This window comes from Zingiber officinale, chromosome 5B (assembly GCF_018446385.1).
Source record: "Zingiber officinale cultivar Zhangliang chromosome 5B, Zo_v1.1, whole genome shotgun sequence".
NCBI classification, from domain to species: domain Eukaryota; kingdom Viridiplantae; phylum Streptophyta; class Magnoliopsida; order Zingiberales; family Zingiberaceae; genus Zingiber; species Zingiber officinale.
Window position 1 is genome coordinate 72,837,439 of NC_055995.1, and position 14,439 is coordinate 72,851,877.

Below are 14,439 nucleotides of genomic sequence, written 5' to 3' on the forward strand. Positions count from 1 at the left end.
GACAAAACTTAAAAAGGATTCAATCTATAACTGAAGAACGGTTCTCATATAATCAAGTTTTGGTCTACAAGGACATCAAACCTAAAATGTCCAAGTGTGTTCCATTAAGTCAAATTGTGAGAATCGAGATCCTATCTATCTAAGAACAGTGAGAAACGTTTGGTGATTTCACTTGAATTCAGATCCTACATGAGTTATTGAACATTTAGGTCAATGTGAACCTATAATCATAAGATCCTAAGATTCAAATTGAAATTATAATCTCTAGCTGGGAATGATCCAAGTTTTTGTTCCAAATTCCTATAGTGGCAGAATAGAGCTTCGAAAATTCCAAAACCACTGACATCTAAAATTACTACTAGTAAAGTCCATAGTAAAACCTTGGTAGATTTAAGCAAGAAAAGCTAGGGAGGTCAGATTACTGATGGTAAAAAAGGAAAAGGATAGGTTAAGACATAGTCAATGATTTCATTAAAATTTCAAAACATGGATCATATCAAGGTCTCACGATTCAAAAAAACCAAGTATAATTGCTACTTTTGCACTTGATAGATGTAAAAAATGGAAAACAAATCAAAGTCTTTATCATACAGCCTAGTAACAATTTATTATTGAACAAGTCAAGATGCACACAAAACATCACCAGCATGACTTACCTGCCACCAGATACATTTTCAAGACAAGATGGGTATATCCCTTCGCTTCTTAGCAATGTAACTAATAAAGTATAAAAAAAAAATGGAAAGAGAGTAAACAACAAACCTGAAAACCAAAAACAAACTCTAGCAAATCAAACATGTCCAGAGTTTTCTTATGGGTAACTTGAATATCAGCAGCAAACCGAGGAAATTCTGAAGGGTAACGAATTGCAGATATTGCGGCTTTAATCTGTATGATTAAAAAGAATAATCTTCTTTAGAAGGCATTATACAAATATGATTTTACCAAGACAAACACATTGTTTTGCTAATATAAAAGCCAAACGTGAGATTATGCAACCTATATTAACATAAAGATGTGTGAAGTGTGAAAAATCTCAGATTTGAAATGAACTCATAACCCAAGCCATCAATAGTCAATAGCTAAGAGACATTGCATTGCTAATATCATCAGGTTGGCTACTTGTATTAAGAAAGTGATGCATATACTTAAACAACTGGACAACACTCAGCAGAACAGCTGGGTAAGAAAAAAAAGGTAATAATGTGCATATGAACGGTTACCAATCTCAAAAACCTCTCCTGCCATATTGTTTACGTTTATAAATGAAATGTTGACAGCATCAAAACAAGAACAAGAAAGAATGTGAGTGAAAATAAAAAATAGAGAACTATTTATACAAAACTCATTTATCCAGACCCAAACAGTTGGGCCAAGCACAGGTTAGCTTGACTATAATGATGTTCATAACGATCAAGTATTTAAAAAGAAATGGGTAAAAGGAAGATAAAATAGTCTTTTCATAAAAAGAACAAAATAAAGAATACAGTGGGAATTCAAGATTTCAAAATAGGAACATCAGATTTGTCAAATAATTCCTTCTGAAACAGAATATAATTGGGAAATTACACAAAGGCATTTAAATATGTTAACAAAATAACAGTGCAGATTTTTGTGACCAGCCAATCACGATTTACATTGTATCTGAGGACAAAGCTCCCATCACTAATCCTTATGGTGTCAAAACTAAATAATATATAACATATGTCACTCAACAAAATGAGCATGGATCAATCCAATTTCAATCCACCCACCCACACATTAGGGACAAGCAAGGGAGTATGAACAATATAATGTTAAAACACCAAGTGGTGGAGTCATGAGTGTTTTGATGTGTTATCAAATAAGGTTAAATTAGGCCTTGCTTGTGATTCTTATATGTTTGTCTAAGTGTACAGGAACTTAGGAGAACACACGGGTACCCAATGGCTCAGGATCCGATGAAGTATGATGAAAAAGTGGTATGGGACACCAGGGGATCGGAAAGGATGAGGAGCATCAAAGACGGCAAGACCTTGGCAAAAGACACAAGCGATCAAGAAGGATGGCACAGGGAGGGTGCCAACAGACTCGGTGCATTCTAAAAACAAAAAACTATGAAAGAATACTCCGACATCCGAGGCACAAGAAGTCGGGAGGAAACATGCGCAAGGCGAGCTCATGAGATGAGAGTTGAGTGACTTATAATCGGATGAGCGTAAACTCAACTCTAGCATAGTCGACTGAGTCAAGAGGTTCAGACGACCCAATCTTCTAGTTCGGTCGGAAAATCCCTATTAATATGCAGGTTATCATTGGAGTTGGATCAGTCAACCATAAAACAGAATTGGGCGACCGGAGGCTAGCTTCCAGAGGCTACATGGAAGCTGATCAAGCAGTGGGGATCCGAAGTAACCGGGATGGGACGATTGAAGTTCAAGATCGGGAACCGTAAGACACATGGCAACATATCCAAAAAAAAACAAAAAAAGTCACTAACCAAGTTTTGGTCGACCGATACGTTAAAAGGTCGACCAAAAGGATGTCAGTGAAGGGATGAGCCAGGGGCATCATGTTGATGAGCTCTATCTACCATACCATCAGTTTCCTTAGACCAAATAGACTTTCCGGTTAACCAGACGTGCAACCTCAAGCAGAGTCTATAAAAGTAGGCGAGGAGCTTTATTCAAAACATAACACAACCACGGCGAGTGCTTCAACTTGTGTTTTAAGCTTTCTTTCCTTCTCTATATTGTACTCCAAAGTTGTAAGAGACTTCTCCGCCTTCGGCACTTTACTGAAGAGAAGGATAGCAAACAGTTGTGCATAAGAACTTGGATGTAGCAACCTGAGGTTGTGAACCAAGTAAATAATCATATCACATTTTCCTTTCATAATTATTTATTATATTAATGTGTGTGTTCTTGCTAAGCAGTTAGCAAGAGAAAATGACGTTGTAATTGCAGGTTCGCTATTCACCCCTCCCAAGTAGCAATACGAACCGCTTATGCAGCACCAACATATAACAGCAAAGATTGGGTCACCCCTAATGGCTTGAGCTTTGGTAATGTCAAATCAACAATAAAAAGAAAATTTAATCCTCCTTAAGTTCACTCTTAACACAAATTAAATTTTTGTCATTACTCGGTAAATCAACTACCACTTTTTTCCTCTAAGATCATTTTTACAACCCTACCATTCAATCAACTCACCTATTCAATTTCCTATTATTCTCACAGATTAGCTTTCTTGCTTAAAACTCTACACTTACGTTTCACATTCCTATCATAACTTTGTATATTATGTCCTTTTGTTGGGACAGTTTAATTTAGGTTGTCAATAGTCAATTAATTATAAACTTGGTATAACAGTGGGAGGTTTACAAATTATGAATTTGATTTGAGATAAGATGGGCCAAGAAAAAATAAAGTACAGAGAAAAGTTTATTTCCATTAAAGTTTAGAAAAGATCGAGAAGAATGAGAATCAGAAAAAGAAAATTCAGGAAAAATTTGCTATTATCAGTTAATAAACATAAAGTAACTCTGACTATATAGGAATTATGTCAATGTGTCAAAAGTATGATACTACAGGAAACCTACAGAAAGAAGAATTAGTAAAGTGGTAGAAAGAAGAATTAGACAACATTAAAAGTTTGTATTTCAATTTGGACGTGTACCCAGATGATATTACTAAGACAAATAAGAGACTTAAGAAAGTCTTGCACATTTTTATTGACTTAGAGTAAGCACTAGAGTTCCTGGACAACAACTACAATATTGTAGAAAGTTTATCCAGTAATTATAATAATTGGTATCTTTTACAATAATACTAAATGAAATTACGCAATTTATTTTAAGACAAACAACTTCTGGTATTTTCAATATGCTAATTGGCAAGATTTTATAGAACAAACTTAAAACTTAAATAGTGAAGATAAGAGATGTATCATCAAAGTCTCGCACTGCAATCCCAAACGATTATCCAAAATAAATTTAAACAATCTTTTTAAATTTTAAAGTAACAAAATTAAAAGCCTAACTACATTATTCTCCCCCACCAAGAAGAGCATAATCCCATCAAGTAGGAAAGCAAGACCAAGTGTAGAGTGGATTCACATAAGTATAGAGTGAACAATCAGGAGTGCATCTATGGAAAACGATTGTAGAGCCACTTGTTAGATCTCAGCTAACAAGTGAGGTGCTAAAAACATCTTTTAATGCTTCCATGGAAAGGTAGCCATCTATGTATCAGCAATCCTCCCAATCATATGGGTCAGTTGCGATGTGGAAAGAACAGATAGAGTTAGAGTGGCAAGAGCACGACTTGTGCACAAATCAACATACAAACCTCGAATGTCCCTCGATAGGAGTAACGTTTAATTTAGGTGGTAAGACAACAATATAAGAAATACAGTCTATTTTTCTTTCAAAGCAGAGAGAGGTAAGAAGTTTTTTAGTTTTTAAAAAACCATAATCAGTGAATGTGGTCTAGTGCAAATCTAGAAATTCGAGCAATGGGTCAAGGTGTGTGAACTACTTTTGGATAAACAAGAAGCCTTGAAGTTCAAGTGGGATGGTCCAATGAGAATTGTCGTGGTAATAAGTCTGCATTTAGCATAGCCCAGAATCTGGTACACCATGATTGATCAAAGCGTATTGAAATTGATAAACACTTGATCAAGGAAAAACTAGAAGTGGGTAGATTCATACCCTTTACATATCTACACATGGACAACTTGAATATACAATTACTAAAAGATTAAGTAGCTCAGCATTTCAAAATATTGTCTCTAAGTTGGGAATGATACACATCTATTCAGTAGCTTGAGAGAAGTGTAGGAACATATAATGTTTATGAGAGAATATATTTTTTTATAAAAAAAATATTAGAGTTTTTAGGATTTTTATTAGAAAAGTTTATTTTATGAAGAATAAGTCATGTGTATAAAAAGAAGTTAGGATTCTATGTATTGTTCAAGTTTGGAATTAAGACAATTCCAAATTTTCAACAATTAGGTCTAGGGGAAATGCATAGATACAAGCTTCTTGAAGGATGTTTTAAGCTCATTTTCCTAAGTCATCATATTTGGTTTAAAGAATCTTACACCTACACCTAGTAGCCACATCTCTTACGGTTGGTTTGGTATATCATGCTACTTGTAGAAATTATAGCACTAGTAAACCAAGGGTATAAGTAAAAAAAAAGGGCAGCCCGGTGCACGAAGCTCCCATCATGCGGAGTCCCGGGGAAGGATCTATTGTACGTAGCCTTAGCCTGCTTTTGCAAGAGATTGTTTCCAGGATTCGAACCCGTGATCTTTTGATCACATGACAACAACTTTACCGTTGCGCCAAGGGTATAAGTAAATGGCTAAAATGATATATTTTTCAACATAAATTAACTATGTGGGTATGACAAGAAAACAAAGACTAAAACAATTTTTATGCAATAAGGAAAGAAAAATAGGATGAGGAAACTATGTAAATACAAAAAATCATAGTTAGCGTGAGGCGCCTAAAAGCACATAAGCGATGTGGGGCATAAGGCACAATGCACAAGGTGAGTAATATGTGTATTTTATATAGGGTTTTTATCATGTTTGACGCATGTCTTCTCTCATTTTATATGCATATATTTCATATTATGGCCTTTTTGTGCTTCATGTTGATACCTTCCTATTTCGGAGGATTACTCTCGTGTATTTTTTTGATGGGGCACAAAAAAGAGCAAAAACGAAAATTAAAGACCAATATTCAAAGTCCCATGTCTGCCACGAGTGTTCATGCCCACCGGCACAGGCCATGCCCCATCCGCCGAACCGGCCACGAGCGCTCATGCTCGCTGACATGGCCCATGGCCAACTCCATTTGCAATCGTCGCACCCAACACAGGCGCCTGTGCCAGCACGTGTCGAGCACTCACCCTTTGCCTATAAAATGTTGATTTCATTCCCTTGAGAAGGGATCCCCGATTTAGAGTCACCCAAGGGCTCCAAGTCAACCTAAGAAGACATTCTAGAAGGGCTTCGACGCCATCAATACTTCGACTGGAAATCAGGAGGATTCAGAGAAGCGATCTTGCAACAAAACTAAGATGTCATTGCTTGTTTTCTAAATTTCTGATCTGAACTTGTTTGTAATCATTCGAAGAAAATTTTCAGGTTGTAACTCCATTTCTATGGAGTAGATTCTAAATTCTAGGACTAAGGATTAGCCCTTTGTTATGTGAACACCTTTGTTTTGATCTATGAATGTTTGATTGTTCTTATTCAATGAAATGTTAATTTGTGGTCCAGATCTACCGTGTAAACACGATCTCAATCCTCTAACCCATAAAAACCCGAGACGTGGGTAGTCGGCTAAGAAAGTAGATCGGAATGCCACGAGGAGTAATAGGTCGTCATAGATCTTAATGGATTAATTTCAATTTCATCGTCACACGGTAGGAGAGGGTTATTAGGGGGTTATGGGATCTCGTGACAAGGTCTCCATATGAAAGTGATCCCTAAGCTTAGCTGCTTTGAAAGTAGACGATGAATTGGAGTTGATATGTCGATGTAGTTCCAAAAGTTTACATTGGATATCATAAGATAGTCTACATACATGAAACATCATTGAGGATATGACACTCAAATATAGATTAGGTGTTTACTAACATTGTGGTAAACCTAAAATCCTAGAATTGCCTTCACTGATCAAATCCACCTAGATCTCTCTGCCTTCCTTTTCTTTCTTCTTGATTGAATCTCCTCCCTCCCTCTTTTCCTCACTCTCTTCATTGGATTTTCTAGTTCTTAACACTCAACATTCGTGATTAGTCTAGATAGTTAAATTTGTTTAATAAACTAGTACTCGACCAACAGTCTTTATGGGTTTGATATCTTCTATTACTTGACGACATTCCTGTGCACTTGCGGATTTATCCACATAAGTTTTTAGCGTCATTGCTGGGTATTAGTTTTGGTTAATATTAGCTGAATAGCAAATTGATTGGATTAGACTCTTTTTCTTTTCTTTTCTTTTTGTATTTCTATGCACTCTTTTAATTTAGTTTCTTTTCCTTTTTCAAGAAATGCCTTAGTATAGTTGGGGAATTTTTTGTCATTTGATCCTCAGATTGATCGCACATATCATCGACGACTAAGCGAGCAACAAGCAATGGATCCTAATTAAAATCAGAATCTCTCAAACCTCCTCATGGTGAACAATAATAGGTCACTTGGTGATGATGCATCGCCAAGTGTAAGAGGATTCAAATCTAGCATTGTCCGGCCTATAATTGAAGCAAACAATTTCGAGCTCAAGCCGGCCTTAATTCGCATAGTTCAGCAATGTCAATTTAATGGAGCACCAATATGCACTTGGAGAATTTTCTTGAAATCTATGGTACCTTAGATAAAAATGGAGCTTCTACTGAGGGGCAAAGCCAAAATGTGGCTATCATCGCTGCACAGGAATCAATGTTTTAAATCGGGTAGCGTTGGCTCATAGCGTTTTTGTCTTGTCATCGCGTAGCGTAAATAGCGAAACGTATAGCGCAAGCTTTTGGGGAACGTCAATGTTTAAATTTAAAAAAAATAAAATATACTTATATAAGTAAAATAAAAATAACATAACCTAAAATTAATCATAATAATTAATTACATGTCAAAATATCTCATAACAACAATTTAAAAAGTCTTATAATTAAAACAACATAACCTAAAAATAATCAATATCATCCAATTCTATATCACTATCATCATCAATAGTGTCTATGGTTGGAAAATTTCCACTATCAAAAGTTGTTGGAATTACTCCTCCATAATTTTCAGCATCAAGATGATTATCTTCCACATCAACAAGACTCAACCTTGCTTGTTTGTCTTTGCTTCCACCTATTATATAAGAGATACAACATTTAAGAATCAATTATAGATGTAGATATAAATAAATAATTTGCATATGCTTAGTGCTTAGAGGGTGTTTGGCTGAACTTATAAGCTCTCTAAAACAGCTTATAAGCTGTTTTGGAGCTTATAAGCTCTTCAAATTTGTTTGGTAAATTTTTTTCAAACAGCTTATAAGCTGTCAAAATAAGCTGTTTTAGAGCTTATAAGTTGTTTTTAAAAAAGTATGGAAGACCCTACTTTTTAAAAAAAGATCTTATTTTAACAATTTGTTTCTCTAAAATATCCTTATATAATTTCATAAATTTCCATCTTATCCTCCATAAATTTTTATAAGTCTAATATCTCTTTATCTCCACCGACTTTTCTTCCAACGTTGTGTCATCTTCTCCGCCAACGCCTCTTTCTAATTTTCCCTCCCCGGTGCAGAAATTCGCTCAAACCCCTCTATTAATAAAAATCTCAAAACCAATAGTATTATACCTTTTTTGGTAATTTTATTAATAAAAAGATCTTATAATACCAAACACATCAATATCTTTAAGTTGATTGTAATAAGTTCACTCAAACACTTTAACAACTTATTTTTAAAATAAGACCTAACAACTTATAAGCTTCTAAAACAACTTATAAGTTGTATGAGCTTCTAAGCTGTTTTTAATAAGTTTAGCCAAACACCCTCTTACTCGAATTTTCAACAACTCTTTTTTTTTGAATTCGTAGGAGGAACTTCAACTATATCCTCAACATCTTCAACTATATCCTCTCTTTTTTTCTTGATTCGCTTATCTGAGTCGAAAAGACTTTCAAAGGTAGCCGACAACACACTCACAATAGAATCACTTTCAAATAATTCATCATCTTCAAGTCATTTAGTAGTTACGGGGAGAACTGGACCTTCTTCTCAGTTATTCATTCATCATCCGAATTAATTTCATCAACTACAATGGAATCAATCTTGTCTCTCCTCCTAATGCTTCTCTCCCTAAGCTTGAAGTTATATTTCACAAACACCAGCCCATTCAACTTTGCATGTTCAAGCCTATTTCTCTTTTTTGTATGAATCTAATATTACAAAGAAGAAAACATATATATATAAATTAAAAATAAATAATGATATGAAAATTATAAAACAATTAAAATTCAAGTAGAGTTAAAAACTTAGAATACTCACCGATTAAAAAGTGCTCCAATTTCTTTCACATCCCGAAACACTACAAGTGAAACCAAACACTCGAATTGCAAATGTAGTAAGCTCAGATGTCTTACTTCCAAAACGTTCCCACCACGAAACCAATAAGTAATAACATTAAAAAAAATATACAAGAATGTATATAATTTTAAAATATGAATGTTAGTATAATTTTACAAGAACGGTTACAAGAAGAAAAGTTTACCCGGAGTTCGCAACATTCTTGTTCGTTTTGCTATTGGAGTTCCAAATTCTCCTTCAGCTTTATTATACAAGTCCAATTGGATGTCTGCAAGACAACATCCTATCCATGCAAGTATACAATTCATCTCTAACTTCATCACAATCAGAAAATCTTTCTTCATAACACAATTGCGGGTTCAAATAGTACCCGGCCGCGTGTAGAGGATGATGAAGTTGTGGAGTCCATCATGAATCAATTTTTTTCCAAATGGGCTTGTATTTTCTGTCAACTCCCCCACAATTAAATTTTATTGTCTCTTTTGCCTTATCCATAAGTTCATAAATATATCCCATGGTCGATCTCTCCTCTGAATCAACTTCCCTTAACACACTTACAAGAGGAACAACACTCTTAACACAAAATGCAACATGTGGCCAAAAGTTGGGATCATTAATAACAATTCTCTTCACGACCTTCCCCTGAGTTGTTTGAGATAGTGGTGAACTAACCCAATCTTCGGAAGCAAACATTTGTTCAAGTGGCCTTTTAACATTATACATACTCTGAAGAGTGAAAAATGAAGTAGCAAAACGAGTAACAACGGGACAGAGAATTTCTTTACCGTTTGTATACTTTCTCATCAAAGAAAGTATAGTCCCATGAGCATAAAGGAACTTCACAACCATCTTAGCTTGCTCAATTGTGTCAGAAAAAATCTTCAACTTTGCAATATCCTCCAACATTAGATCAATGCAATGCAATGCGCCGCACAAGGTGTCCACCAAATTCTATGTCTAGTCTCCATAATTTTTTTCCCCGCCTTAATGCAATTCGAAGCATTATCCGTGACAATTTGAATTACATTTTCCTCTCCCACCTCATCAACAACATCATCAAGATATTTAAAGATCAATTCTCCATTTTTAATAGAAGTTGATGCATCAATAGATTTCAAAAAGAAAATGTCAGCAGGACTATTTATCAAAAAATTGATTAATAGTGCATCCATATTTTTTCCATGCTTTTTTATATTTCTCATATATTAGGTTGATGCCATCAACCTCAACTTTAAGTATCCAAGTTCTTAACTCATGCATTGAAGGAGGCTTGAACCCTCTTCCATATTCCGCAATGCTCTCAACCATAGGCAACCAATAAGGATCATTCACAACATTAAACGGAAGTACGGCAGAGTAAATAAAATGAACAACTCTACGCTTCACATCAACCCGTAAATCTTTTTTGTATGTCGAATTTAGGGTTGTTTGTCGAGGTTCAGAACTAACAAATCCATGAAGGGTACCTTTACCTTTTGATTCACCACTACCAGAACATCCAATTGAATTTCCCGCTACACTTCCAACTTTTGATGATTGCGTACTCATACTCTGGGGATCTTCACCAATCTCTCGGAACAATTCGGTTTGTTTGCTTTTAGATGCTCTAATTTTGTCAAGTGATTCTCTAATTTCTTTCTTAATATCATCCGGAACACTAACACAAGGTGCAACCCCTTTATGAGTTTGAGCTAAATGTTCCTTCAAGCGAGTAATCCCTCCATTCGATATATGATGACAAAATTTGCACCGATCATATTTTTCCCCTTCATTTTGATAACAATACTTCCAACCAATATCTTTTTTATCTTTTTTTGACAAATTCGTAGACATTGCAAATTCTAACCAGACAATCAAAATCCTAGAAAAATAAAAGAACAAAATCAGAACAAATAATTAATTAATTAGAAAAAAATGGGAATCAATCAAGGCATCTAGAAGATCGATCATTGGATCGATCCAAGGAATTGGATCGATCCTGTGATTGATCGAGATCCTTTCTGTTCGAACAGAAAGGGTCTGGATCGATCACTCGATTGATCCAAGGTCTGGATCGATCTAGTGATTGATCCAGATGCCCTGGATCGATCACTCGATCGATCCAGATACCCGACTCGCGAAATCTTTGCTCCTTCGAGAAAAAAAAACAAAGAAACGAAGAAAACGAAAGGAAGGAGAAAAGCTTACCTCTAATCGCTGTCCCTCGCCACCATTCACAGGTCACTGCTCGCCGCTCGCCTTGTCGCCCGCCGATCACATGTCACTGCTCGCCACCGCTCATAGGTCTCTGCTCGCCGCTCACCTCTCGCAAGTTGTCGCTCGCCGATCGCCGCCTGTCGCCTCTGCCCTACCTCGACGGTCACGATTCGACGCCTTTGCCCTACCTATTGTGTAAGCAATTTGCAATTATAACGCCCGCTATGGGCCGCTAAGTCATGATAGCGCACGCTATGTGCGCTATTTATGCTTTGGTCCCGAATAGCGCTGGCTATTCGGGACAATCGCTAATCAGCGAACGCTGGAGAGCATTCGCTGATCGTAGCGCGCGATATTCGCCGCTATTGAAAACCCTGCCAGGAATGTATAGCAACATGGGATCAATGCAAGTTGAGATTTTTGAACAAATACTACCCCCAAGCAAGATGGCTCACATGAGACACCTTATCACAAATTTTATACAAATGGATGGGGAGTCATTGTTTGAGTCTTGGGATGTTACAAAAGTCTACTATAATAGTGTCGACATCATGGGCTTAAAAGATGGCTAATTATACACACGTTGTACAATAGGATTTCCTATGCGACTAAACAGAGGAGCTATAATGAACAAAACACTTGAAGAAGCTGAGGAGATCATTGTGAGTGTAGTATTTAACCATCATCAGTGGGTCAATGAGAGGAGTGCCCCTGTGCAAGCCCCAAGAATGCACACAGTTAATCAAGTGGATTTCATGGTGGCAAGGTTGGATGCGATGAGCAAGCGCTTGAATACATTGAGTATAAATCCTGTTAATGTCATCCTTGCTTCTTGTGAAATCTATGGAAAATCAGGACATATTAGGGAGAATTGTTCAGTCTTGGCATCTATACATGGTGGTCAAGTGGAACATGTGCATACAGTCAACAACTTCAATTCAAGACCAAACAACCCCACTCTAGCACCTATAATTCAGGATGAAAGAACTATCCAAATTTTTCATATCGGACAAATCAAGGTCAATTTCCAAATCAAGAGAATCATGGGCAAAATACTAAACCTCGACTAAAAAATCAAATATGGAGAAGATGATGGAATAATTTATAGCTACACAATCTGAAATCAATCAAAGGTTTCGCCAACAACATTCCAATCACGAAGGCATAATCAAAGAATTGAAGACTTCAATTAATACTCTTACAAATCACACAAAAATGTTGGAAAATCAAGTTGCTCAAGTTGCAAATTTGATTTCAAAATCTGCTGAGAAATTTCCATGATAAATGGAAATAAACTCGGTTGAACATTGCAATACTATAAACTTGAGGAGTGGGAAGATGTTACAAGACTTAACAGGAAATGAGAAGGATATACCAAAAGGTCTTGCTAAAGAAAACAATGCACCAAAAACACCTATGGTGGTAGAGGAGGAATTAAGCAAACCCAAGGAGCCAAAAGAAGACCTCTTTCTAAAGCCTCCGGTTCAAGCTTACCAACCTCCTATCCCATTTCCACAACACTTGGTAAAAACGAAGCAAGATGAAGAATTTGGAAAATTTTTGGAGAAGAAAATCTGCGTGGAGGTGCCATTACTTGATGCAATGCACCAAATGTCGCAGTTCGCTAAATTCATGAAGGATATCATCTCTCACAACAGGAAAAAGGAGAGCCATAAAGAATGTAGTGCTATAATACAAAATGAGCATTCTCAAAAGCTAAAAAGAACCCGGAAGCTTTTATATTCTCTGCTTCATCAAAGATAGAAAGATAAACAAAGTTTTTTTATGACTTGGGAGCAAGCATGAGTTTGATGTCATTTTCTATGTGTTAAAGGTTAGGTCTAGGGGACCATAAGCTCACAACCATGACGCTACAATTGACCGACCACTCTTGTCAATATCCTCTAGGGATTTTAGAGGATATTCCGGTGCAAATTGGAGGTATTGTCGAGCTAACCTATTTTGTTGTGTTGAAAATGGAAGAGGATTCTCACGTACCTATTATTCTTGAGAGCCCCTTCTTGGCCACCACTAGAGTGATAATAAATGTGAAGAATCATAAGCTTTCGTTTACAATGGGAAAAAATAAGTTGGAGTTTGATCTCTCCAAATTATCAAGTGATTTACATGAAGGAAGCCTAGGGGAGAAAAGCAATTCTGAATATTCAAAGGATCATTCTAAAATACCCCTGGACACCGAGCCAAACATAGAGGCTATGAAACAAGCGAAGTATATTATCCGAGAAAGAGTCTCATCAAGAGAATAAATTTTCCAATTTAGAACACGTTTGGAGGAGGGGAAAGGAATTCCCTCAAAGCAAAAGCTCCAAGTTGAGCTCTAAAAAAGGGTCGAGCTAAGGATTTTAAACAAACGCTTCTTGGGAAGCAACCAAGCTTTTCATTTCTTAGATTTTTAATTTTTCATTCGTTGATCTTTGCTTTTGAAGTGTTTTTAATCAAGTCATTTTATTTTACAGGTCATCAAACAAACATCGAAGGTTGACATGGGCGGTCTTGCTCACCGCCACAGCCCGTGCTGAGTTCGCCAAACGCAACACAAGCGCAGAAGCGCCCATGCACTGGAACGACCCGTATCGCCGAAACCCGTGCCCGTGCCCTAGCTGACCACCGCCCATGTCCTCAAGAGATCTTTCCAAACCCTCCACTCCTTCCTCTAGACCCCTTCTCTAAGCTTCCTCTAGCCCTAAACCCTCATCTCCACCCTTTTCTCAGGAAATCACACCTTGTCCTAAATCCCTACTTTTTGAGATCTTAAAGGGAGGATGAAAAGAACATGGCAAGGAGAAGCTTCTACTTCCAAAGGGAAAGGAAAGGAGAAGGAGAAGGAGAAAACACGCAACAAGGGTAACAATCTTCATGGTATTATTTTTCATAAAGTTCAAAAAGCACGCTATGATATTCTTGTTAAACGAAGGATTGCACCCGCGAGGTACATAGATGAGCAGGTTATAGATGTCCTAAGTATTAAGGTTGGCATATCATGGTTGATAAGTAAAGTAAATTGGGATGAGTTGATGAGTATATGTTGTCCTACTTACACTAGAACAACCCATTGAGTTTTTGAGCTCAGTGGATGCTGAAATCCTAACAGGGAGAAGTTGTGAGGATGGGAAGATCACGTTTAGTTTGTTTAATGATGA

At 36.6% G+C, this 14,439-nt stretch overlaps 1 protein-coding gene across 2 annotated transcripts in view; it reads right to left on the minus strand.

Moving 5' to 3' along the window:
* The window catches only part of LOC121984516 (callose synthase 10), a 111,120-nt gene that overhangs the window by 84,126 nt on the left and 12,555 nt on the right, over window positions 1–14,439 (minus strand). The window contains exon 6 of one of the 2 annotated variants that reach the window (XM_042537473.1): window positions 763–888. The exons of the other annotated variant lie outside the window; for it this stretch is intronic. Coding sequence (XP_042393407.1) covers window positions 763–888 — 126 coding nt within the window. The remainder of the gene's footprint in view (window positions 1–762; window positions 889–14,439) is intronic. 2 annotated transcript variants of the gene reach the window in all.